This window comes from Mizuhopecten yessoensis, unplaced genomic scaffold, assembly GCF_002113885.1.
Source record: "Mizuhopecten yessoensis strain PY_sf001 unplaced genomic scaffold, ASM211388v2 scaffold10591, whole genome shotgun sequence".
NCBI lineage: Eukaryota > Metazoa > Mollusca > Bivalvia > Pectinida > Pectinidae > Mizuhopecten > Mizuhopecten yessoensis.
In genome coordinates, this window is record NW_018408623.1 from 548,169 (window position 1) to 574,967 (window position 26,799).

The 26,799-nt window shown below is 33.7% G+C and overlaps 2 protein-coding genes across 2 annotated transcripts in view; both read left to right on the plus strand.

Moving 5' to 3' along the window:
- Positions 1-5,881, plus strand: part of LOC110461231 — a 25,225-nt gene extending 19,344 nt beyond the window's left edge. Inside the window, exons 5-10 of the mRNA XM_021514620.1 lie at positions 2,203-2,374; positions 2,817-3,016; positions 3,275-3,337; positions 3,554-3,623; positions 4,163-4,306; positions 4,720-5,881. Coding sequence (XP_021370295.1) covers positions 2,203-2,374; positions 2,817-3,016; positions 3,275-3,337; positions 3,554-3,623; positions 4,163-4,306; positions 4,720-4,946 — 876 coding nt within the window. The 3' untranslated portion in view covers positions 4,947-5,881. The remainder of the gene's footprint in view (positions 1-2,202; positions 2,375-2,816; positions 3,017-3,274; positions 3,338-3,553; positions 3,624-4,162; positions 4,307-4,719) is intronic.
- Positions 5,882-8,248: 2,367 nt separating this feature from the next.
- LOC110461239 lies at positions 8,249-24,724 on the plus strand. The gene is made up of 10 exons (XM_021514630.1): positions 8,249-8,443; positions 10,451-10,502; positions 11,485-11,667; positions 12,178-12,290; positions 13,865-14,009; positions 17,622-17,815; positions 18,109-18,177; positions 18,552-18,642; positions 23,241-23,375; positions 24,498-24,724. The coding sequence occupies exons 1-10, from the start codon at positions 8,321-8,323 to the stop codon at positions 24,722-24,724; spliced, it is 1,332 nt and encodes a 443-aa protein (XP_021370305.1). The 5' UTR covers positions 8,249-8,320.
- Positions 24,725-26,799: the final 2,075 nt, after the last annotated feature.

Sequence of the window (26,799 nt, forward strand, 5' to 3'; positions counted from 1 at the left end):
AATTATCTGGTTGTACAGCCATATAGTGTATTATCTGGTTGTACAGCCATGAAGTGTATTATCTAGCTGTACAGTCATATAGTGTATTATCTAGCTGTAAAGCCATATAGTGTATTATCTAGCTGTACAGCCATATAGGTAATTATCCGGTTGTACAGCCATATAGTGTATTATCTGGTTGTACAGCCATATAGTGTATTATCTGGTTGTACAGCCATATAGTGTATTATCTGGTTGTACAGCCATATAGTGTATTATCTGGTTGTACCGCCATATAGTGTATTATCTGGTTGTACCGCCATATAGTTAATTATCTAGCTGTACAGTCATATAGTTCATTATCTAGCTGTACAGCCATATAGTGTATTATCTAGCTGTACAGCCATATAGTTTATTATCTAGCTGTACAGCCATATAGTGTATTATCTAGCTGTACAGCCATATAGTATATTATCTGGTTGTTGAGCCACATGCTTCACTTTCCGATCCTAGACATACATTGTATAGCAAACTCTCTATGACTAGACATACATTATAAAGCAAACTCTCTATGACTAGACATACATTGTAAAGCAAACTCTCAATGACAAGACATACATTGTATAGCAAACTCTCTATGACAAGACATATAGTGTATTATCTAGCTGTACAGTCATATAGTGTATTATCTAGCTGTACAGCCATATAGGATATTATCTGGTTGTTGAGCCACATGCTTCACTTTCCTATCCTAGACATACATTGTATAGCAAACTCTCTATGACAAGACATACATTGGATAGCAGTCTCTCTATGACAAGACATACATTGTATAGCAGTCACTCTATGACAAGACATACATTGTATAGCAGACTCTCTATGACTAGACATACATTGTATAGCAAACCCTCTATGACTAGACATACATTGTAAAGCAAACTCTCAATGTCAAGACATACATTGTATAGCAAACTCTCTATGACAAGACATACATTGGATAGCAGTCTCTCTATGACAAGACATACATTGTATAGCAGACTCTCTATGACTAGACATACATTGTATAGCAAACATCTGGTTGTACAGCCATATAGTGTATTATCTGGTTGTACAGCCATATAGTGTATTATCTGGTTGTATAGCCATATAGTGTATTATCTGGTTGTATAGCCATATAGTGTATTATCTGGTTGTACCGCCATATAGTTAATTATCTAGCTGTACAGTCATATAGTTCATTATCTAGCTGTACAGCCATATAGTGTATTATCTAGCTGTACAGCCATATAGGATATTATCTGGTTGTTGAGCCACATGCTTAACTTTCCGATCCTAGACATACATTGTATAGCAAACTCTCTACAGCCATTTAGTTTATTATCTAGCTGTACAGCCATATAGTATATTATCTGGTTGTTGAGCCACATGCCTCACTTTCCGATCCTAGACATACATTGTATAGCAATCTCTCTATGACTAGACATACATTATAAAGCAAACTCTCTTTGACTATACATACATTGTAAAGCAAACTCTCAATGTCAAGACATACATTGTATAGCAAACTCTCTATGACTATACATACATTGTATAGCAAACTCTCTATAACTAGACATACATTGTAAAGAAAACTCTCTATGACTAGACATACATTGTAAAGCAAACTCTCTATAACTAGACATACATTGTAAAGAAAACTCTCTATGACTAGACATACATTGTATAGCAAACATCTGGTTGTACAGCCATATAGTGTATTATCTAGCTGTACAGCCATATAGTATATTATCTGGTTGTTGAGCCACATGCTTCACTTTCCTATCCTAGACATACATTGTATAGCAAACTCTCTATGACTATACATACATTGTATAGCAAACTCTCTATGACAAGACATACATTGTATAGCAGTCTCTCTATGACAAGACATACATTGTATAGCAAACTCTCTATAACAAGACATACATTGTATAGCAAACTCTCTATGACTAGACATACATTGTATAGCAATCTCTCTATGACAAGACATACATTGTATAGCAGTCACTCTATGACAAGACATACATTGTATAGCAAACTCTCTATAACTAGACATACATTGTATAGCAAACGCTCTATGACTAGACATACATTGTATAGCAAACTCTCTATGACTAGACACACATTGTAAAGCAAACTCTCTATGACAAGACACACATTCAGTTATCATTTTACTTTTTTCAGATGCTAAGTTTTCGCAGCTCGTTCGGAAACCTTGACACATGTAATGTTCGTTGTGATTGGGGGAAGTGTGAAGTGTCTTTAAATTTGTATTTACTGACCATAACGATATTTTCATCAGAACGTCAAAATCTACCCGGACAAAGTATAACGTACCAAGTAACATCATATAACCGTAAGTGTATGTATGACAACAGGTATAAATTATCCTTACATTTAAATGTTTGCTTTACACATATGAAAATACATAACTATTATTTCACGAAATAGTGCCATTATTATATCATGTTATACATCATTCGATATGTTAATGGAGTAAAGAAAAATCAACACAGTAATATATATATTCATTTGAAATGAACTTCCGAAAAAAGTTTTTTCCGAAAGTCACACGTTAAAAAAAAGGTCTTCATGCTTTAAGCACAGATTTTTTACAATATTTCTTCTGCAACAAAATATACCTAAAATATAAACAACTTTGCTTAAGGCACTTTTTTTTTTTATCAAAATGTGTTGCATATCCACGGAAGGAAAATGGGGCTTTCTTCTGATAAACATATTTCAGCGGAAGTAGGGAAAAGGTTACAGTTATTTAATTTCAATGATGAATATTTCAGGTCGATTTTTACAAGATGCCAAAGATAGTCAATGGAAACCAATTATCATGACTGCAGTTCTCCGAAATGATAGAGGTATACATGTGGTGTTCGAACCTCTGCCGTCTCGGTTTGTAAACGAAAATACATTTTATGTAATCACTCTCCAAGATTGGGAAACATGGGAGCTAAAACGGAACACAACAATAAGGCATAACAAGGTAGTGTTGCATTGTATATTCAATCTTATTATATAATACCATGCATTATAATAAGTACTCTCGCAAACTATTTACACAATAAAGTGAAACCCTCATGATTACTACACGTTATTATTTTGTTCATTCTTATACCAATTTGTATTCATAAGCAATTGTCTAATTTCGAAAGGTACTGTCTTTATACTATTGATATGCGTATAGTTAACTTTACTGCAATTACAGTTATAAACTAGGTTGTCATTGTCCTTTATGTTTCAGGCAGACGCCTACTACGGGTGTATATTTGATTTCAATGAATCTAGCGGCATTTATGAAGTTATGGTAAGGAACTTTTGAATACATTTATGCATGAATAGAGACATTTCGAACACTATTTACATTGAAGTTATATCAAGATATATATCAAACCTGGTTTTGCATTCTCTATAACTTGTTTCGAAACCAAGTGTTCATATAAAAAGTTTAACGAGTTGTTTAGATAATTCTGTATAGGAAGGTAAATAATGTGTAAGTCATTATTAAAATATATATTTACAGATACAATATAAAAACTGCTACCGCTGTCCATTTGAAACTTGGGTAAAATCTGCAGACTTTACTTTACCAGGTAATGTATCTATAGTTAGTCACTATTTCTTTGTGAAACTAAATAACCGCATTCTTAATTACGTCTTAACAATCTGGGTATATATAATGTTTATTCCTGTATTCGTTGTCACTGATAATATGATTTTACTTCACCCAAAACATGCAAGATCTTCAAATATCAAAGATGCTGTTAAACATTTAAATACCAAAGTTTATCGTGAACTAAAAATGAATTATTTAAATGTTAAATTTATAATTGGCTAATAATACAACTAGGAGGTACAGCTTATGAAATATTTATTTAATGCAGACAAATAACTGATGATATTATTGTCATTTTAAAAACGCTTCTATTTCCACCAATATTATTTATGATCCCCAAATCATAAAGGATTTATCAATATACAATTATTTTAAACGTTACTTAAACGTTAAGCTTATCTTTTAATCGAATTAGAAAACTAGTGTTGAACAGTTTAAAAAACAAAAACAAAAACGAAATATAAAAGAAAAAATGTTTTTTATTAAAGTAAATATGTTTTTCTTTCTCTTGTATAGAGTATCCCGACGAATATAAAGCAGTACGCCCGAAGATCTCTATTCAGCCAAAGCGTAGATACACAGAGATTCAAATTCTTGTAACGATTTTTACAGTTTTGCTTCTCGCTATCATCGTATTCTTTTGTCGTCGAAAAATAAAAGGTACATTATATCTCAATCTAAAATTGACTATATCTTCGATACATTTGCAATTAAGAGTATACAATGAAAGAAATCTTACCAATGAAATAAAGTCCTGCTGATTATTTTTAAATATATTTGAAAAATCAATTTTAGATGTAAAATAAGTTTGTTGTATTTATTAATCTATATTACAGACAAGAAATCAAACCATTCGGCATCGTCATTGTGTTAATTGCCTTTCACTTGTCCAATTAGAAACGATTTTGATGCGTAATACACAAGTGTAAGGCTTGTCTTATACAGAGAACATGAACAAAGAAAGGTTTCATTATTCATGAAATGTCTACTATTCAATAAAAATACAGAAACGTATTTATTCGTGTTTTGTTTTAATGTTAATCTACTTTCGAATTATTTTTCCTTCATTTCAGCGAGACTGCAAAGGGACACAAGACCGTCAGTGGAAGCATTATTTCAAAACAACAACAACAACAACAACAACAACGCCAATGAAAGAACCGTTCTGCCGTCTGGTAATCAAAACGCACCGTTAAATCAGCGGCGCGAATCAAAAGACTCAATACGTACACGACTTGAAAAATTAAACTATCCAAATGGATATATGGATGACGAGGTATTAAATTTATGTGTATCATAGCAATATCATTGGAGCAATTAATTGGAAAAATAAATACAGCTGAAAAGTTTCTGTAACAAATATGGAAGTCTCGATATATTTAACAACAGGTTGCATCTGTCAGAAAAGTCCAACAAGTTGTTTCAAAATGTGTTCTAACATCAAAAGCAAATGTTGAACCTATGACCCTTTAGTTTCTGCCATATGAGCTATAAAATTTAGCCCCGCTTTACACTGCCAGCTGCTATGGTTAAATTGAGTTGTTAAAACTGTATATGGTTTTTATTGTACACTTATAGATACGATGTCAAAGTTTCATACCGACACTCTCCTTTCTCTGTATACATGATGATTCATTGTAAATATAAAAGATACATGTGTATATAATATAAATCTGGAGTCGAACTTTAAATATCCCCATACTACTGCTCAGAAGAACGAAACTTTGAATTGGATATTGGAAACATTTTTTTCTGGCATGAAAATAGATTTATCAATTATCATCTCATTAAAGAAATCGATATTTTGCCGAACAATTTCATGGCAAAAATATAGATTAAATAAAATAATCAGCAATACTTTTCTTGGAGTGAAAGTTTAATTGGGCCATAACTTGGTTTAAATCATTGACCTCCGATCACAATACGATCTGAATAAGTAACTGAGCAACATCATTAATGGTTTGATGGTGGCCGAAAAGCATTAGAGACATGATCAGAACGAAATCAAGGACATATTTCTATATTTATATAGAACTGTAGTGGAATTCCTCCCTAGTGTTCTATTGCAGAGGGAGAGATCATTCCTAATACCTATTATTCACAACAAACCTGGCTTGAAACCGACTTTAAGGAGCAGTCTGCAGTCGTAGAATTCACGTTTTCTTTTACAATATTTCCACAAAAGCCATTGCACTGGTTACCTGTACGATACATGTCGCAGTACAAAATTTTGGTGTACACATGCAAGGCACTGAATGGAACAGATTCTCAGTACCTACAGGAGCTTGTTACCCTGTATCACCCGTCAATAGTGGAATAGCTTACCATCTGCTATTAGAAAGTCAAATACGCTGGCCAAATTCAAGAAGGACATCAAAACTCACCTCTTCACATCTGCAGTTTAGGCTCTTTGCACATACCACCCTTTATTTATTCATGTGCACAATGAGATAATTATCTTTTGCTTAAGGTATAATGGTGATTGTAAGCCATTTTTGTTTCACAATTATGACTAATACTATTATCCATATGTTGTAAAGCGCTTTAGAGTAATTTTATAAATTATGTAGGGCGCTATATAAATGGTGTATATTATTATCATTATAATATGAATAAAGATGGGGATCCAAGGTTCTGTTGAAGTTCTTAGTATGTAGGATTGCCCAAATCGTCATGATGTAGGTAATGTTTCTAGAAGCTACTTTTCTCATTATGCACATTTACAGCGTTTGTATAAATACTTTATTTACCAGCTAGATCAGGCAAAGCAGACTAAATTTTGTTCGAATGGTATAGGATGCTTAAAAGTTTATAACAAATCAGGAACGATATCCATCCTTACTTTTGTTCTGCTTGATAATATAATCGTCGAAAACATTAATAAATATTTAGAACTTGAACTTGCAACAATACTTCTTAATTATTTTGGCCTTTAGCAAGCAAACCACGAAGCGTGTTTTTTATCAACTTGTTTCAGGTCATTCATAATGACACGGTCGATAAAACATTCAAAAGAAATGGCTCAAAAGCAAGTATGGGGTGTAGTTTATATGTCATCGTCAAGCACTAAGTAGTGAGATATTTTGCTTCAACAGGAAACGTTTACCATTCGGAACCACTTCCGACCTTTTATTTTGGGTCGAAAAAGCTCCTGTTACCTTATTGAATCGATTTGGAGTTGTGATTTTGTTGTTATATGTTTGCGGTGTGGTATATTTTTGTATAAGGAGAAAGAGAAATGACACCGCCAGACCGACCGAGATTCGAACCTAGGACCTTCCAAACTCTAGACGGATGCTCTGCTCAACAATTTAAGCTGTCTGGTCGTCGACGATTGACCCAGTCCAGTTACGATACATTCTTCGCTCCTTTTTCTAAGTCTTCGACCCCGAAGACAGCACTCTATACAACACTTGCTCGGGTATCCCCTTGCTAACAATTTACCCACTGCTTGAAACAATGGTTGGCCTGCTCACCAATTGTATAACAAGAGAAAGAGATATGTAATGGCCAAACCGGGAATTGAACCCGGGGCCTTCCAAACGCTAGACGAACTCTGCAAATTGAGCTACCTGATCGCCGACGATCGACCTAGTCCACTTCCGCTATATTTTTGTTTATTTTTCACTTCTGTGATAGGTTCATTGTCATTTTTATATGATGGTGTAATATTTTATGTGTGTTTCATACTGCAACTATTAATGTGTATTGCTAGATGGTATTTGTGTTTTTGTAAAAAGGTAGTATGAACTGATTGTTTTCATAGCAAATGTGAAAACTTAAGATCAGGAAATTTGATAATGAATAAATATATTTCATATGACATGACGGAGTTAGACTATGTTTTTTTTATCTTATAAGAATGCAAAAGGTGACCAAGCTTGCATGTCATTTACACAAGAGAAAAGTTGATACTGAGGTGTAGAATTGGTTCAATGCATGACTGGTTCCATAGTGTCTCTATACGAAAACAAATATTATACCATGCTCAGTGAGATTTTATTTTACAAACTACTTAATAAAAATCTGAAACGATTCAGAGCTTTTAAACAATATCAGGTATTTTTAATTCTAAAACATTAATTTATATATTTCCTGTTTCATTAAAGAGAAAAGTTCACACAGTTTTGCGTTGTAGTGAACGGCAGTTAAGCTGTCTGAACGTACCTTTTTGTTGAAATGGATATGGACACCGAACATGACGTCAAAGGTGATGCATTGTTATAAACAAAATTTGCAAAATCCTTTTCCAAACTGTTAAGCATGAACGATTCTGTTACCGACGTCGACTGTGTACATTCCATAATATCTAACTTTCGATCAGATTTTTACCTATCCCACCAAAACAAAACTACCTGTCTGTCTATACTATCGTGTTTTTATGCATAGCTAACTTCTGATTGATGTAACATAATTCAAACACGAACTCCATGTAGTGCTAAAATGAAAATAAACACCCAACTGGTTGTTACTAAGAACAAATGAACAGAAGTGTGTCAATGACTATGTAAGCTAGACTTTCCGTGACTGCACTCCCTAATATCATCTTACTACTGCGTCCCCATTATTTAACAATAAATACCCGAGTACGAGGCACTCAGTTAAAGTAGGTCGGTCTTTCTATCCTTATTCCTTCCATAAAGAACACGTAATATCTGAAGGTAAAAAGGAAAAATGGACATGAAATATACAATATATCAGATAATCGTTATATTTACCAATATACATATGGTAACATCTGGATGTCAAGGAGATTTCATCGAAAGAAATAGGCCATGTCGGCCAAAGGAATGTCAGGTAAGTTAAAGTGTCGTTTTTCAAAAATGATTGTTTGTGTAAAACTTCGTCTATGCTAAACACTAAGTGTATATATTATATTAACACTAAGTTTATAACTGTATTTATAAACACTTAGTTTGTATACTGTATATAAAAACGCTAAGTTTATATACTGTATATATGTACACGAGTTCTTATATAACCTTAATCTGCAATGAATACAGGTAGAGCGTGTGGTAGAAGTTCATTGATGCAGTTAATATTGAGCTTGTAGTGTGATTAATTTATCTTAGAAGTGTTATTTTTTGATGTTCTAAAAAGATAGTTAACAAACGAATCCTCTGTTCGATTTTGTTATTCACTGATTAATCTTATTTGATCGAAGGGGTTGCATTATAACCGAAATTACAGTATTATTCTGCCCATTTCTTAACATTTAGTACATGTTTCTATTTCAAAGAGACATACACATTCTGAAAAAATGCCCAAATGTAGGTCAAACAATAAACAATAAAAATAAAACATCTTCTACTTCGTCGAAATGTTAACTTTTTAATAGAATAGAATAACGTTAACCACAGGTTGTTCCCTCATCAAGCTAAGGTGTAAACTACATCGTTTATATCACAACAATAGGTCAACTTTATTTGACCTTTAGTGGGTGCATTCGCCTGTGTCATACACACAAGCAAATAATCATTGTCTACCATTTTAACATGCCATCAAAGCATGATCCTGTACGATACAACACTGGTGACGGATTAGAAGTCTTACCAGCGACATCTTGACCTAATTTCCAGCTATAGTTTTTCAGTGTCTGCCACATGTTTCCGCTGTCTTTGATTACTAGTGTTATCATACACTCCTGGATTTACAGATATTATTGATGACCCACACACATCTCTAAGGATTTGGCTGTAGACATCAATAAAAATGCATTTTGGGATAAAATTAAGTTCCAATGACCTTTGACCCGGTCGTTTAATTCCTAGTCAGCTTAACGTCAACATAACTGGAAAACCTCCAATAAGTGTATGCTAAAACATATTAAAATGCTTAGCTGAAAAGGGGCTACGAGGTTGTTTAAGCGTCTGACCGTCTACGACTACTAACAATGTTCAATGTTCTTATTCCTAATACAAACACAAACTAATGTGGAGTGAAGCATAACGGAGTGTTTACATGCTTAACTTACACAATATCATAATGAACCCTTCAATATATTTTTTTTTATTTTCTTGAATGCACAATTCGATCGTGGGTTGAAGGCTATCGTGGGGCAGTCGCTAAGTACTGTCCCCATGTCGTAGTTCTTTTCAAAGGTACTCCATTTTCTCTCCACCTCAACAAATCTAAGCTTAACTGTTTCTATAGTCTCCAAATGAGCACCTACAAACTTGAAATACAAATATATCTTTATAACTTTGAGAGGATTCCCAAATATCCCATTATGAACAATTGCCTTCACGACTTGTTGAACTGATCACTGTTTGTGCAACTGGGCTCTGATTTCACTTTGAATTTTTCGGTCTGTGTTCATGGCGACTTTCGTGTTCTTTTAGAGATATTGTTGCTTCCTGTTGCCCTGTTTTTGAGGTATCTTCTTGCTTTCTGTTGTCATAATTTATTTTCTGATTACTCCAAGATTTGTAATTGCGTGGTGATGGTCGGTTTCTCCCCTGCTTTTTGCTACTGTCAATTGTTATGGATTTTATACCCATGTGTTGACGCATATAAGGTGTTGTCTGTTTTTTTGTCGTTGACGTGTTCATTATATGCTTTGTTAGTATATCCTTTTATGTACAAATTGTCCTTCTGTCCCTTTTAACTTTTCTATAACTGCATACATTAAATTATGCACGTGACCAACTTTATCATTGATCACTTAAATCATGTTCAAAATGTAACCCTAATGTGAACGAAAGCCAATGTGTAACAACTCTTTTACTAAACAATAGTTTCTAATCAGTATGCACATACCTACTTAAGATGTTCAGCTATCCGTTGTGTATTCTTTTCTTGTAGACTCAAGCTTCCTTCAGGCCACCACAGAATTGCATTGATCGTAATAAGCGAGGTATGTTGGACATAAGTGAATAATCTTCTTGTATGCCAGTAGATATTATGGCTTGGGAACAGTCTAACCTTTTTGAATGTGTTTATGAAAATGTTTTCATATTGAAACTCAGATAATGTGCCTCAACCAAATTACTTGCTCTTTTGATTAATAAATAAAATTACGGTTTCCTAATGGTTTTGAAGACTATTGTTAGAGATTTTATCTAAATAATGTATGAAGCGTTTACACTTGACTTGTATTTACCGTTTTACATGATTTAAGCGACTTGCAAGAAAGTTGTTTAGAGCACAGAATCCAAGTTAAGAATGAGATGGTTTCTTAAATACGACTCCTGGTTTTCAGTTGTATTTGAAAAGTTCCGATGTTTTTCTTTTGTTTTTCGTTGTTGACAATAGAGTAGATTATTTTCTTCTATTTAATTTCTCAACGAGATGAGGGTTTTTACGTCCTTGTTCATATTATCGATATTAATTTTCTAAAATTGCGATGCAACGCGGCCAGGATGTAGTAAGCTATAGCTTTCTTTGTGTATGTGTGTGTGTGTGAAACATTGAAGCTGTTCCCAATTTTCTTGTTCGGTGTATAAAATTCACCATATTTTGAGTGAGTAAGCGATAAAATATTTAAAGTATGTTGCTGTTTAGTATGAACTGTGCAATTTCAAACAGTCCATACTAAACAGCAACGTACTTGAAATACTTTATCGCTTACTTACTCACTCCCTCACTCACTCACTCACTCACTCAACTCACTCACTCACTCACTCACTCACTCACTCAAAAAAGAGTACATGTCATGAATGTATTTAGATACAAAGCTTTCGATATGCAAACGAATTTTAGACCCTGAACTAAGATAACAACTTTATTTTATATATTTGTTCTTTCAACTTTCGAGAATAGTTTTGCTATCCTTTAAAAACAATATCGGTTAATTGTCATTATCCGTTCAGATCAGTTTTGTTAAATTAACATTTCAGAATGGAATGAATGTCGACTGAAGCTAAAACCACGGTTAACCAGCAAGAGAGGAGTAAGTGAATCAGCTAGTGGGCATACCTCTATGCTATCAATGCTGTCCACAGGCCTAGTGAGAGCTGAAGCTGAAAACTCTTCTGAACCTGTTCTCAATGTGTCAATTTCGTATAACAAGACGAATCGAGGTATGCAATAGAAAACAATATACATACATTTGTATTCGTTTAATCATATTTTAATATTTGAAACAAGCACAAAAAACGCTTAAAATACCACCACCGCTAAACTATGTTATTAACACTAATTCTTGACTTCAATAGTTGAAAAAACAGTCTTTGTTGGTTGGTTGCTATTTAAGAATATGTGTATATTCATTACCCGAACACCTTAATACATTTTAGATTTAAGATTTTGCGTTTTTTCTAAACCAGGGATATGTTTAAAGCTAAGTTTGAACAAAAACAGGAATTGAAAACTTATTTCTCGACTCGGCTAGCAAATAAGTTTTCAATAACTGTTTCTGTTCAAAACAAACTTGGCTTTTATTATGTATAACATACTGATGAATCTTATTCCGAACAGGGATGTTTTTCGCGCGCAATTCAGTGCCAAACATTTTATATTTACATATATGTTCAAATACAAACTAATCATATTCCTGCTTAAAACTAAAACGTAACTGTATTTATATTTAGATGTGGATTTGGTAGTAAATATGACCAGTCTTAATGATAGGCCGGGAGATCCCTATTATTATTGGCTACCCGATCAGAGAACAGTGCACCTCCCAACAGAGAAACACAATCAGGTAGGATATACATGAATACATTGGCCCGAACATATATTATCATTACGCACTTAGCAAACAATTCCATGGATGCACAAAATGTATATATATCTACATGTAATTCAAAAATGTGCTTAAAATGTAACTTACCAGGAATTAACAAAACTGTGCAACATGTTCATACATGTTTCAGAGTCCTTAAACATATTCAAAATGTGTGTATGTATATATATTTATCAAACAGACTCCGAAACAAAAACATGAAGGCACTTTTAATATCACAGAAGGCCAAAAACATATATGGAAATTGCTTAGGAGCCCTTTCAAAAAATCGAAATCTTCATAGATGTTAGGTACACAGTGCAGTGTACCCTATCATTAAATCTTTACACTGTATTAAAAGTTTCCTGGTATGACATATGTTTCTATGGTTTTCTTCCCTGTATTGTTTACACCTTGTCACACATTGTGACTATAATGACGACATGGGACAAAAATAAAACACTGGGAAGCATTAGTAACATCACAAGGAGATACTGTTCAAAATTGTTAAGTGATCATCTCGGATTTGAAAACAGAAATATTTTAATTTCCAACTATATTCAAAAAAGCACAGAAACGCAACCTAAGCCTCTCTGGGCAGGTAACGACAATACTGTTAGGGCCGACCGCGTGCCAGATCGTACCTGTCTCACTATTACCGTCCATAAACCTATTTACTGAAACTGGTGCATTTCATGTCTCAGGTTCCGAAAATTGACACCGATTACTTTAGGCTGTTTGTTTTCCTTCCTTGTATTTACATATGGGAGCTGGCAAGCTGCTGTAAAACGTGTGACCTCAGAATGAACCAGCGTGACGGAGCTGTTGTCGATTTCAAAGTAAAACACATAGACATGCTAGCGACAACTTGTTTTTAATTTTTAAGTATGAAAATGCATCAGAGCCTGATGAAAGTATATCTTCCAAACTGTTGAAGACATTAATTCCTTGTGCTGAATGCTAATCACTTTAAGTAAATGTTTAAGACGATAGAGGAGAAGACCTATTTACGGGAATGTCTATACTCCTTTATAAAAGTCCCCCATCCCCTGTATCTTTTAGGAGAGATGCTGGGTTGGAGTGTCCCCGATTCATCCATCTGACATAATATAACTTCACGCAGGAGGCCTCTGTCACCTCATTCACACTACACTTTCATTTCTCCCATGCTACCAGTAATTCGATCTTTCATTCACATTTATTTCAGTAATACTAATATTTATTTTAATCAAAATGATATATTCCATCACACAAACAATTCCTTATATTCATGTTCAAATGTATAAAGTACATATTTATTTATATATAAATTAACTTGCCGAAAATCCTGTTTTTTTATTTGGGATTGCTTATTAAAGAACATTACACGACACCGGCTGCATTATAATATTTAATCTGTTTCTAACATGTATGTACATGTAATGAAAACGTTACACAAACGTTTAAAACATAATGTTACAGCAGCAAAATATATAAAACAACTACGTGTACATCCTGATGCTTATTAAATATTTCCTGTATATATTAATATTATACAAAAATATATATTGCAGACAGTCAAGATTATGCTATCGTACAGAGTATTTGATACGTGTAGCTCAAAATGTACCCATCATGGCTGTTACCTATACGTCCTTCACCTCATCCCAATGTCACGGGAACACCTTGTGCTGACATATTACATCACAGTTTTTAACAGTAAGTGTGTATCATCCCTCTGTCACGGGAACACCTGGCGCTGACATATCACATCACAGTTTTAACAGTAAGTGTGTATCATCCCACTGTCAGGGGAACACCTGGCGCTGACGTATCACATCAAAGTTTTAACAGTAAGTGTGTATCATCACACTGTCACGGGAACACCTGGCGCTGACGTATCACATCACAGTTTTTAAAAGTAAGTGTGTATCATCCCACTGTCACGGGAACACCTGGCGCTGACGTATCACATCACAGTTTTTAACAGTAAGTGTATATCATCCCGCTGTCACGGGAACACCTGGCGCTGACGTATCACATCACAGTTTTTAACAGTAGCTGTGTATCATCCCACTGTCACGGAAACACCTGGCGCTGACGTATCACATCACAGTTTTTAACAGTAAGTGTATATCATCCCCCTGTCACGGGAACACCTGGCGCTGACATCTCACATCACAGTTTTTAACAGTAAGTGTATATCATCCCGCTGTCACGGGAACACCTGGCGCTGACGTATCACATCAAAGTTTTTAACAGCAAGTGTATATCATCCCGCTGTCACGGGAACACCCTGTGCCGACATATCACATCACAGTTTTTAACAGTAAGTGAGTATCATCCCCCTGTCACGGGAACACCTGGCGCTGACGTATCACATCACAGTTTTTAACAGTAAGTGTATATCATCCCCCTGTCACGGGAACACATGGCGCTGACGTATCACATCACAGTTTTTAACAGTAAGTGTGTATCATCCCAATGTCACGGGAACAGCTAGCGCTGACGTATCACATCACAGTTTTTAACAATAAGTGTATATCACCCCCCTGTCACGGGAACACCTGGCGCTGACGTATCACATCACAGTTTTTAACAGTAAGTGTGTATCATCCCAATGTCACGGGAACACCCTGTGCCGACATATCGCATCACAGTTCTTAACAGTAAGTGTATATCATCCCCCTGTCACGGGAACACATGGCGCTGACGTATCACATCACAGTTTTTAACAATAAGTGTATATCATCCCCCTGTCACGGGAACACCTTGCGCTGACGTATCACATCACAGTTTTTAACAATAAGTGTGTATCATCCAACTGTCACGGGAACACCTGGCGCTGACGTATCACATCACAGTTTTTAACAGTAAGTGTATATCATCCCCCTGTCACGGGAACACATGGCGCTGACGTATCACATCACAGTTTTTAACAGTAGGTGTGTATCATCCCAATGTCACGGGAACACCCTGTGCCGACATATCACATCACAGTTTTTAACAATAAGTGTATATCATCCCCCTGTCACGGGAACACCTGGCACTGACGTATCACATCACAGTTTTTAACAATTAGTGTGTATCATCCAACTGTCACGGGAACACCTGGCGCTGACGTATCACATCACAGTTTTTAACAGTAGGTGTGTCTCATCCCAATGTCACGGGAACACCCTGTGCCGACATATCACATCACAGTTTTTAACAATAAGTGTATATCATCCCCCTGTCACGGGAACACCTGGCACGGACGTATCACATCACAGTTTTTAACAATAAGTGTATATCATCCCCCTTTCACGGGAACACCTGGCACTGACGTATCCCATCACAGTTTTTAACAATTAGTGTGTATCATCCAACTGTCACGGGATCACCTGGCGCTGACGTATCACATCACAGTTTTTAACAGTAAGTGTGTTTATCTTAATGTTATATTTCCCTATATACGGGAGAATGTGCTGTGTGCTGGATGCCTTTCCCCAGTGTAATATGGTCTCCTAGGATGCCGACATTACGATAGTTTGTGTATTTGGAATCATGCTACGTACTTAGTGTCAAGCTTTGTGACCTAGCTATTTCTTGTTATTTCCAATTATTTACTGTGTCATTAATGTTTCTTGATAAAGTCTTTTATTTGTAAGTACATTTTTGTGTGGAATACTCTACCCGACGGCGTAGAAATAAGACTTTGGCTGAGGTTTTGACATCAAAGTTGCGCTCGAAGTTAGAATTCCTGTATACTTAGTGCCTTCATAATGATGTCTCGTTGTCACCTACCTTTTTAACGAATATTGGTAAAACAGGATATTCATCAATTGCAAATACAACACCAAATATAGCAAAATATGTTCAATAAGTTCAATAAGTTCAGGGCAAGTTTGTACGAGGTTCTGGAGGGGGACATGTAGCACTTGAAATAACATTGGGGTGTAATAAGATATAAATGCTGATGAAAAAGAATATGAATAAAAAGCTTTCTGGTGGCAATCATAGTTTTATTTTTTGCATATACATACCTTAGGGTTATGCTGTCATGATCTTTCACGAAACTAGTCAGCTTAGAGACCATTCCGAGATATGTGGGGTTAAGTGGGGGACCGAAATCACAGATGACATCTTAGCAAAACAGCATGCTATTTTTTTTTAAACATTTTCCTTAATTTTGATGTATTGTCTACCACTTAAGCACAAATAATAACTAGAGGCCTCGTAGGTCTTTGGGCATATTACTGGTGTGCTTTATACTGCTTAGTTCAGTTGTCGTGATCCAATTCCGTCTAGGCAGGTACCGAGAACAGGAGGCCGTATGACATTCCTGTTACATAACTGAAGAATGACATAATAAAGTTTTCTTCATTCATTTAAATGTTAAATGGATATCTAGATAAAACCATGATAATTTATTTAATTTACGTATTTTACTAAGATTTGCAATCGTCTAGCATTAACAATTCATGTACTCTAGTCTAGGTGCTTACATTTCCTTTAATATCTAAGTTTATAACATCTTTGTTCCCCGCAATTGTTATGAGTTACCAAGCAACCATCTCCGCTAGCAAAGGTAATTACTTAAATTTTACATTGAACTCTTTTAAAAATACACGTTTACATGTAGTTCTCCTGTCAGAGCCATTACGCTATAGATAGAGTATTTCCTGCGTCGGAAGTACGGATTTTAAAGTGCATGGCCAAAAAAATGGCAGTGTTGTTGACTTCCTGTCTGTGCCAAAACATCTTTTGTGACAATAGAGAATACAAATGTTAAAAAGAAAGGTATGAAGAAATCAACACCACGCCCCCTCACTTTGATCCTTGTTCCTTGCGATTCGGTTAAGCTCCTTTGAAATACAATTTGTTACAATTATTGTATGGTGATAATTTGTATTTAGGCAAAAAATAGAGAAAATCGTTGACATAATTAAACAGATATATAACAGGTCACTAAGTCACTGTGAATAAATTATCAACTATGTGCTACTTTTTTCATTTTTATTATTTTAGCTTCAGTGTTACACAATACATCAAAATTACGAAGAAAGTTTCAAAAACTGTAATGCAGTTTTGTCAAATTGAGACCGTTTGTGATTTCGATCATCTTCCTTTACTGCCTCGTTTCTTGGAATGGTATTAATGACCTTAATTTCATGTCAAATCATGACGGAATAACCCCACGGTGTGTATACGCAAAACATATAACTTTTCGACGAAAGCCAGCAGAAGGCCCAAATGCATAATGATGAATTGTTTATAAAGGGAATGCACATTAAATAAGGACTCCGATGTATTTTATTTTGTTCCTGATACTTTTCACTTTTTTCGCAGTTACAAAAAACGCGAACTTAACCGAATTAAGCCTTGGGTGGAAGTCTGCAATTGCCGTCGCTGTTTACCCAGAAGGAGAGGTTGTACATGTTGTTTTTGAGCCAATTCCTCCAAGACTGGTCCATAGGCAAATAAGCTATCGAATTGATCTCCATAAGTATCCAGAACAATATGAACCAGTACAGACATATAAGGTACTCACTTTGAATTTTCGTAGTTAACGTCTAAACAAAACATAAATTTGAAAGACAATATTTGTTTATTTTGTATTATATGTGTGTCCATTCTTTTATGTATTATTTTATTTCATATTATATATGAAAACATCAGAACTTTATTTTATTACTTTCGTATTCTATTATCATCAGAATTATCATTTTTTATATTAACTTTTATACAAATGCATATAGAATGATTCTATTTAAGAATGTGTAGTAATCATTCCATTCATGTATATCACTCATGTGACTATCTCATCGTCCTACAGATACCGGATAATGTAACAATATATACGCATACATTCCACGGCATCAAAGAGGGAGAGTACTATGTGGAGGTAAGTAGGTGAGAAAAATGATTATTTACATGAGTAAGTATGCACACATAAATGTGTACACTTATATCAGACCTATCATAATAATGAGACCGACGGTCATCTTTAAGTGCTAATCGGGGGGTCAAATGTCAACATTGGTTAAAGGCTTTAACAATCTTCTTCTAAAGTTCCATAAGGCCCAGTGTCATGATATTTGGGCAGTCGATACCTGGGATGAAATGCTATACATTTTCCTCATTAAAATGACCTCGACCTACTTTCAAGGTCACAGGGGTCAAATGTTGTTGTGGATTTGTCTCTTTATTGTCACTCGTCTTTGTTTGATGTTTGATTATTACACGTTGGTTCTAGCTTTCTCTAGTCTTACCCGACAGGTTCACTGTGTAAGGAATAATTATAATGCCAGGGAGAACCCGTGGAGCAGATCCCAGCCATTTTCAGTCATGCCGATAAATTCTTCATCAGGCAAGTGGTTTTTTTGGGTTTTTTTTTGTATTTTGATTTTGTTTCTCTTCCCTTTTTCCATATGATTGCACCCATGTTCACTTAAGGTCATTGGAGTGTATTGATAAACGGAAATAGGAAGTACATCCCTAGTTGAAAATCCGATGTAGGGAGACAGTATCACAATTTCCGCATATTCTAATGTTTATAATTAAGCTGATGAATATTGTATGTTTACTATTGACAGAACTGTGTGCTCTCTCAATATTAAAGTATTTCAAGGCAATCCAGGCATTAATTCAGTTGTTTTTTATCAATGAGACACATGTGTTCATTTTTCTGTACTTCAGGAAACCGGCTACCTATTTCACTACTGTGAAGTTTTTCAAGACAGATAACTCTTACATGCAATTACTATGTGTATATGGTTTTTATTATAAAATGTCAATTTTTAATCCTTTATAGATAATTTATTTTACACAATTTCAGCTTTTATTAAATTGATATACATTAATGCATTACTAATCTATGGCAGTATTATTTTTATTGACATTATTTGCAAACAATTGTGTCTTTCATTTTTTCTTCAAAATTTACTCCTTTTTACATAAATTTCCATTTAAAATCCTTAAAATTCTGACAACCTATATTTTTTTGTGGCAGAAAATTTTCTTTACTTCAAAGCAATATAACTACAAAGTTTGAAGAAATTCTATTGAGAAATGGCGACACAATCCTGTTACCTTAATATTAGGATATGTATCAATGTTTGGATAATAATTTAGTTCACAATTTAGAAAAGTAGATAAAGTCCCAAAGATGGTGCAGAAACGATTTAATTCCAATGACATTGTATATGGTTTCATTTTTGACCGAAAACAATTCAAATAAATATTTGACTGAATGTTTCAATAAGTACTACCTCGTAATTATACATACAATTTTCGTTTCCCTACTGCTTACCATTCCGTTTTTTGCAGTGTCTTCTGGGCATCGCTAGTTTTCTCATTGTCATATTATTTATAACCGGCTGGGGTGTCATGTAATCATGTCTGGGTTTATAACACATCGATGTATTGCCCTTTTACTCATTGACCCCTGAAATTTCATAATGAACTATTCAAACCTTTGAATTGGAAGAGTTCAAATGTGTCTTCAGGGGTCAATGAGTTTAAGCGGTCACTAATTGACCCTATCAATGTTCTTTATGCATTTTATATTTTTAGGTATTTAGTTGTATTGGACAACCCTTGAAAACGGTGGTTTATGTACAACCAAATCGCTTTTGGGGTAAAAACATCTTATCTAGGGGGTTTGGGAACACCGCCTAGTAGCTGATGTCCTTAATTCATATTACTTTCATATAACAATATTTTGCTCTGATGCAAAACCCACTGCAATCAAACGGGGAAAATATTATGTTATTTAATATTTCTAGAAGCCTATGGCAATATAGATTTTAATCAAGTAGAAGAAAAAAGAAGGAATTAGAAAGAATTAGGCAGCATAAAATGACGGGAAATATCATTCGATCAAAAGCTAAATGGGTTGAAGAGGGAGAAAAACCAACAAAATATTTTTTAAATCTAGAAAATAGAAATTTTACTTCGAAAACTATTCCAATCTTAGAAAAAGGAAATGGGGAAACTATTAGAAAACAGGAAGATATTTTAAATCAAGTAAAATTATTTTATCAACATTTATATTCAAGTAATAGTAATATTGAAGATGTTAATCTAGATGCATTTTTAAATACCTATAACAATAATGTTCCTAAACTAGATAAAAAGGAATCATGAGTATTAGAGGGTAACATTTCATTAGACGAAGCCTCAAATACTTTAAAAAATATGAAAAATAATAAAAGTCCTAGGTCAGATGGTTTTACAGCTGATTTTTTTAAATGTTTCTGGGGGAAATTAAGTAATTTTATAATAAGGTCTATCAATTACGGATTTATGAATGGAAAATTATCTATAACTCAAAGACAGGGTATAATTACATGTCTACCCAAGGGAGACAGACCCAGGCAGTTTTTAAAGAATTGGAGGCCAATTTCATTACTAAACATAAAATATAAAATAGCAACTGGTTCAATAGCAGGTAGAATAAAAACAGTTTTAGATAAATTAATAAATAGGGATCCGACTGGTTTTATTGCAGGGAGGTATATAGGGGAAAATACAAGGCTAATTTATGATAGCATGCAGTATGCAGAAGAAAATGAAATTCCTGGTATGCTTTTAATAATAGGCTTTGAAAAGGCTTTTGACTCTGTTAGTTGGGATTTTATAAACACAGTTTTAATTTGTTTTTAATTTTGGGAATGATATATGTAGGTGGATAAAAATTGTACATACTAATGCAATCTCTTCTATTAATCAGGGAGGAAATGTTTTCGAAATAAAGAGGGGCTGTCGGCAGGGCGATCCAATCGCACCTTATATATTTATTCTATGTGTAGAAGTACTTGCTATAAGATTTAGACTTAATAAGAATATTAAATGTATTAATATAAATAATGTTCCTATTTTATTATCTCAGTATGCAGATGATGCCTCAATTATATTAGATGGTACAAAAAGATCTATGAAAGAATCATTTAATGAATTAAACAGCTTTGCAAAAATTTTTGGATTAAAAGCAAATAAAAGTAAAACACAAGTTGTTTGGATTGGCAGTAAAAAATATAGTAATGATACTTACTTTCCAGAGTGGAACTTACAATGGGGAATTACAAAATTTACAGTTTTAGGCATTGAATTTAATGTGGACTTGCACCAAATTCCAAAACTAAACTATAATATAAAAAAATGTTAAGCTCAAGGCATTTTTAACACCAATAGGAAAAATTAATATTATAAAGTCCCTTCTTATATCACAGTTTAATCATCTTTTTATTTCTTTACCAAATCCAGAAGAATGCTTTATTAAAAAACTGAATACTGAACTTTATAATTTTTGATGGAACAGCAAATCAGATAAAATAAAAAGAGACATTGTTATTAAGAATTATCTGGAAGGGGGACTCAAAATGCTACATTTACAATCATTTATAGAATCTTTAAAATTAACCTGGATTAGGAGACTATATACAACAGAAGGAAAGTGGCATATTTCTGTTAAATTATGTGGAAATGGAAATATTATAGCTCATTGTGGTACTGATTATATGCTAAAATGCAAGAAGAGTTGTAAAAAAATATTTTGGAAAGATGTGCTAATAAGTTGGTGCAAGCTAGCTGAAAAAGTTGTAAATTTGGGAAACAAAAAGGTAAATATTCTCAAATCACCCATTTGGTATAATAAATCAATAAAAGTACAAAACAAGAGTATATTTTATAGGGAATGGTATAGGAAAGGGGTAACAATAGTTTATAACTTAATTAAAGAAAGAAGAAATAAATTGTTTTACAGCCATCAAGATTTTTGGAAATTTTTCTTAACCACAAAAAAGAAACTAAAGACTTTTACCATGTTCTATGCCAAAATAATACAATATCTACAGGTAGGAAGAAGCGGGAGGAAATATTTGAATTTAACACAGAGATATGGAAGAAAATCTATACCATTCCCTTCAAAATTAGTAAAAACTCAAAACTACAGTGGCTTCAATTTAGAATCAATCAACATAGTTTAACTAATAATTCATATCTATATAAAATACGTCTTGTTAATAGTCCATATTGTTTTCATTGTAAAACTGACACAGAAACTATAGTTCATGCATTATGGGAATGTTAAGAAGTTCAAGTGTTTTTAACAGATTTTGAATCATTGCTAGATGTGTTATTAATTCCATTTGCTTTTAATAAAGAATCTTTTATCTTTGGTTTCTATGATAGAAAAAACAATGTTGATAATTTAGTACTTCTTATCATTTAACTATATATTTATAAGGCTAGATGTCTGCAAACTGGTCTATCAGTTTTAACTTTGAAAAACCTACTTAAAGATATTTACAATTCTCAAAAATACATTGCTGTAGGTAATGGTGAAAATTATCTCACTTATTTTAAAAGGGAATGAAAAAAAATGGGAAAGATTACTGCAGGCCATATAACTGAAATGTAAATTAATTATAATAATATAGTACCAATGTAATTCCTGTTAAAAGTAGCGTATGTACAAAAATTTACACAAAATTGAACAATAAGCCCTTGTCAAATCCTTCGACACCTCTCCAACCTTCCTTTTCTTTCTTTTCCCTCTCTTTCTTTATTACTCTTTTCTTTCCTATATCTTCTTCTAAAACAGTACAATGGTACATAACACCTAATATCCTGGTTTCAGCATGTGACAATAGTCAAACTGTTTGTTTTTTTCTTTTTTTGTATTTGTTTGCTTCTCAACTACAATGCATATAAAATTAGTCTATGTATCTTGTTTCAAACTTGTAAAGAAAATAATTGTTTTTTTGCATTGGTATCCAAATTGATGTAATATTATAAGAATGTTAAAAAAAATGTCAAGACAAACAAAAAACTTGTGTGAAAATTAAGAATGTGAGACTGAAATATGATGTGTTATGTTTAATATACTGTTGAAAAAAAAATGAAAAATAAAATAAAAATAAAAAATGTTATTTAGATTAATAATAGTTAGTTTATATCTTTCAGGAGAAAACGTGACCAACCAGATTGAAGAAGGGGTCAACAAATCGCATATCTTTACATCATTAATCATAGTAGCAGCTCTCGGCATTGTCATCTTTTCGACAGTTTGCATCTTTATTTTACATCGGAAGTTTCCAGGTAGGTGTGAAATAAAATGTATTTGAGAAAAACCCGAGGAATCTTAAATAAAAAAAAATGAAATGAAATTGAGAAACTTAAATAGTGATCAAATAGACATAAGTTAATGGATTTACACCATTAACTACTTACGCAGGATATACGCTAATAGATAACACCATTAGTTTAATACGCTGGATATGAGTTCATTGATTGACTTCAATAATCATTAAATGGGCATACGTTAATGGATTTACACCACTAACTACTTACGCTGGAAATAAGTTTATTGGTTAGCTTCACTAATACATGTACAAATGTACCTTACGCTAGACATAAGTTTAATATATATTTACACCATTTACTACTTACGCTTGTACTGATTAATTTCAATAATTACTAAATAGACATACATGAAAACTGATGGATTAAGATCATTACATGTAACTACTTATGCTGGATATAAGTTAAATGGTTAGCTTCAATAATAAATTAAACTAGATATACGCTAATAGATTAACACTGTAAACCACTAACGCTTAATATCAGATATGATTGGCTCAATTAGTTATTAACACTGTAAACCACTAACGCTTAATATCAGATATGATTGGCTCAATTAGTTATTAACACTGTAAAACACTAACGCTTAATATAAGTTATGATTGGCTCAATTAGTTATTAACACTGTAAACCACTAACTCTTGATATCAGTTATGATTGGTTCAATTAGTTATTAACACTGTAAACCACTAACGCTTAATATCAGTTATGATTGGCTCAAATAGTTATTAACACTGGAAACCACTAACGCTTAATATCAGTTATGATTGGCTCAATTAGTTATTAACACTGTAAACCACTAATGCTTAATATCAGTTATCTGATTGCCTCAATTAGTTATTAACACTGGGTCTCGGGTAATGAATTCATATCATTATCTACTTACACTGAATACAATTTAATACTGATTAACTTCCTTAATTAAATAAACTTGGTGATTGATACAATTGAACTTATTTTTATAATATTTTTACACTATATAAATTAATGGAGTAGTTTTGTATCATATTTAACATTATACGCTTATTGAATATTATAAGTGCACAGAGTCCTCATGTGGGAAAATGTTATATTTTTCAGCTTCAGGACATAAACGGCAAAAGGATGCAGTATTGATTGATAAAACTAGAAATAATCCTCGTCAAGTGTCACCTGATAAATATGGAAATAATTCTCGTCAAGTGTCACCTGATGAATATGGAAATAATCCTCGTCAAGTGTCCCCTGATGAATATGGAAATAATCCTCGTCAAGTGTCCCCTGATGAATATGGAAATAAGTCTCGTCAAGTGTCAAATGATGAATAGGGAAATAATTCTCGTCAAGGGTCCAATGATGAATATGGAAATAATTATCCTCAAGTGTCACCTGATGAATATGGAAATAATTCTCGTCAAGTGTCAAATGATGAATATGGAAATAATTATCGTCCAGTACCATTTGATGAAAACAATATTATTTCTCCTCCGCTAGAAGAAAATGCAAAGGAAACAAAGGCAATGATTAAATTGGAACCAAAGTTTTTAGAACTTAATTTCGAGTAATCAATTGATTTTAAAATTAAACATTTGAAATGTTAGCATTGTTTATATTGATTTTGATTTACATTAAAATAATTCAGACAAAAACACACAAAGAAAATCATTGCATACTCTACTATTACAATACAACTATAACAAAACGTTCAACTTAACTGTATGCAATTATTTTGATTTATGATACAAACCTCGCAAAAATGCGATATTTTTTTAAGTGAAAAAAGGTCATGACTCTGGAGAATTAAAGCTGATATTAAGGGTACGTTGTGCTAACTTTCGCACTTTTTTTAATCAGCAAGATGACTCAGGCATTTCTAGCCAACGTTATAAACTTTCCGTTAATCCCATTCTCAGGGAGTGAAACGTGTCAAAGATATGAAATAAAAAAGATTTTATTTAATTTTCTTACTTAAACATGGCCTCAACCCTGTATTTGGTGAGAAGTAGCCGTCGGGAAAGTCTTCGCACGCTTATTCTTGACATCGATATAAGTTATTGAAATTGTATATCTTTTCAAAACAATATACATCAAGTGTTTATAGATTTTTATTACTACAATTTTACCACAGTTTTTCCGACAGATTGTGGCAGGGTAACTTTAAGGATTAAATAACAATTAAAGCACGTTGTAGTAAAATGATTAGGACAATGGAATAAAACTCGATGTATTGTAGCTAATAAGCGAAAGTATCTGCTTTGTGACTCGAGTCCGATTGGGATATGGGACAAGGTAGTAATGTTTACAGTGTAGACAATATGATGTTGTCAAATTTTCGGAACAACCTGCTCCTCCATCGATACACAAGAAAAACACAGAAAAACACATAACACTTACATTACATAAAAACGTAATAGAATTATGATAGGATACAACTAATATGTAAAAACAATGAGCCCCTCGACTAGCGAAACCAGAAGGCAGAATTTACACTGACCGCATCGTTGAACAATGCTACTATGTGTGTGCGAACATAGACTAAAAGATTATAATATAGCGGGGAAACTGAAGCATAAAGAAAGATGCTGAAGCTGGGAAACAATGACGCAACCATTCGTCAAGTGAAAGGCATGGCCACCACAAAGATTATTGAGGAGTTGACAACCATTGTAATGAAGTGTGAATCACCTCCGGGCAACTTCTTTAGGATATTATTCAATTCGTTCCTGGGGAATCGTTTAACACGAGGAGGAGCCTGGAATAAACCGTTGTTTGCAAAAAATCTCCGTGCAACTTACAGGTTAAATAGTAATCCTGTTCCTGTGCACTAAATAATTTGATATGTCCACATTTCTCATTGTACGCACATGTAGTATGAAGGCTAAAACACCAAGGAGGACATAGAAACAGTTTTGTAGCCTAGTAAAAGAAATTAACAAAGTTTAGCATATGATGAGGTACATGTAGTATACACGGTAGCCTTAGAGAAGATATCCGAGAGATCATAGACTACGAAGTGCCAGTAAACAACGCGGAACCAGTGAGGCGGTAAAAAGACAGTGCAAATGTATAGTCTAATCGGATTACGAGATAAGGGAACAATAGAAGCCAGTGTGTAGTTTAGCAAGCAATATAAGACAATGCAGAGAATTAAAGAGAGACAGTAAAGCGCAGTTAAGGAGGAGGATTGCCGTAGTAAGCAATGTATTAGTAAATAGTGAACCGTGCGTAGTGTGATAAAACATTGTGGGAAATCAGATATTTTCGTGGGACCCAAATTTCGTGGTTTCCCGACAAAACACAATTTCGTGGGTACATGAATTCGCGGATTACGAGTACCCACTCAAACGGAGAACTGCGTTATAATGAATTATGTTAATAAACAGACTGTTGACGAAAAGTTGGT

Bases quoted from the DNA above. Each gene is read 5' to 3' on its own strand.
- LOC110461239 (XM_021514630.1), top strand. From the start codon at position 8,321: ATGGACATGAAATATACAATATATCAGATAATCGTTATATTTACCAAT. The intron at 18,643-23,240 runs GCAAGTGGTTTT...TATATCTTTCAG, and splicing joins GCCGATAAATTCTTCATCAG to GAGAAAACGTGACCAACCAG. The intron at 23,376-24,497 runs GTAGGTGTGAAA...TATATTTTTCAG, and splicing joins TTTACATCGGAAGTTTCCAG to CTTCAGGACATAAACGGCAA.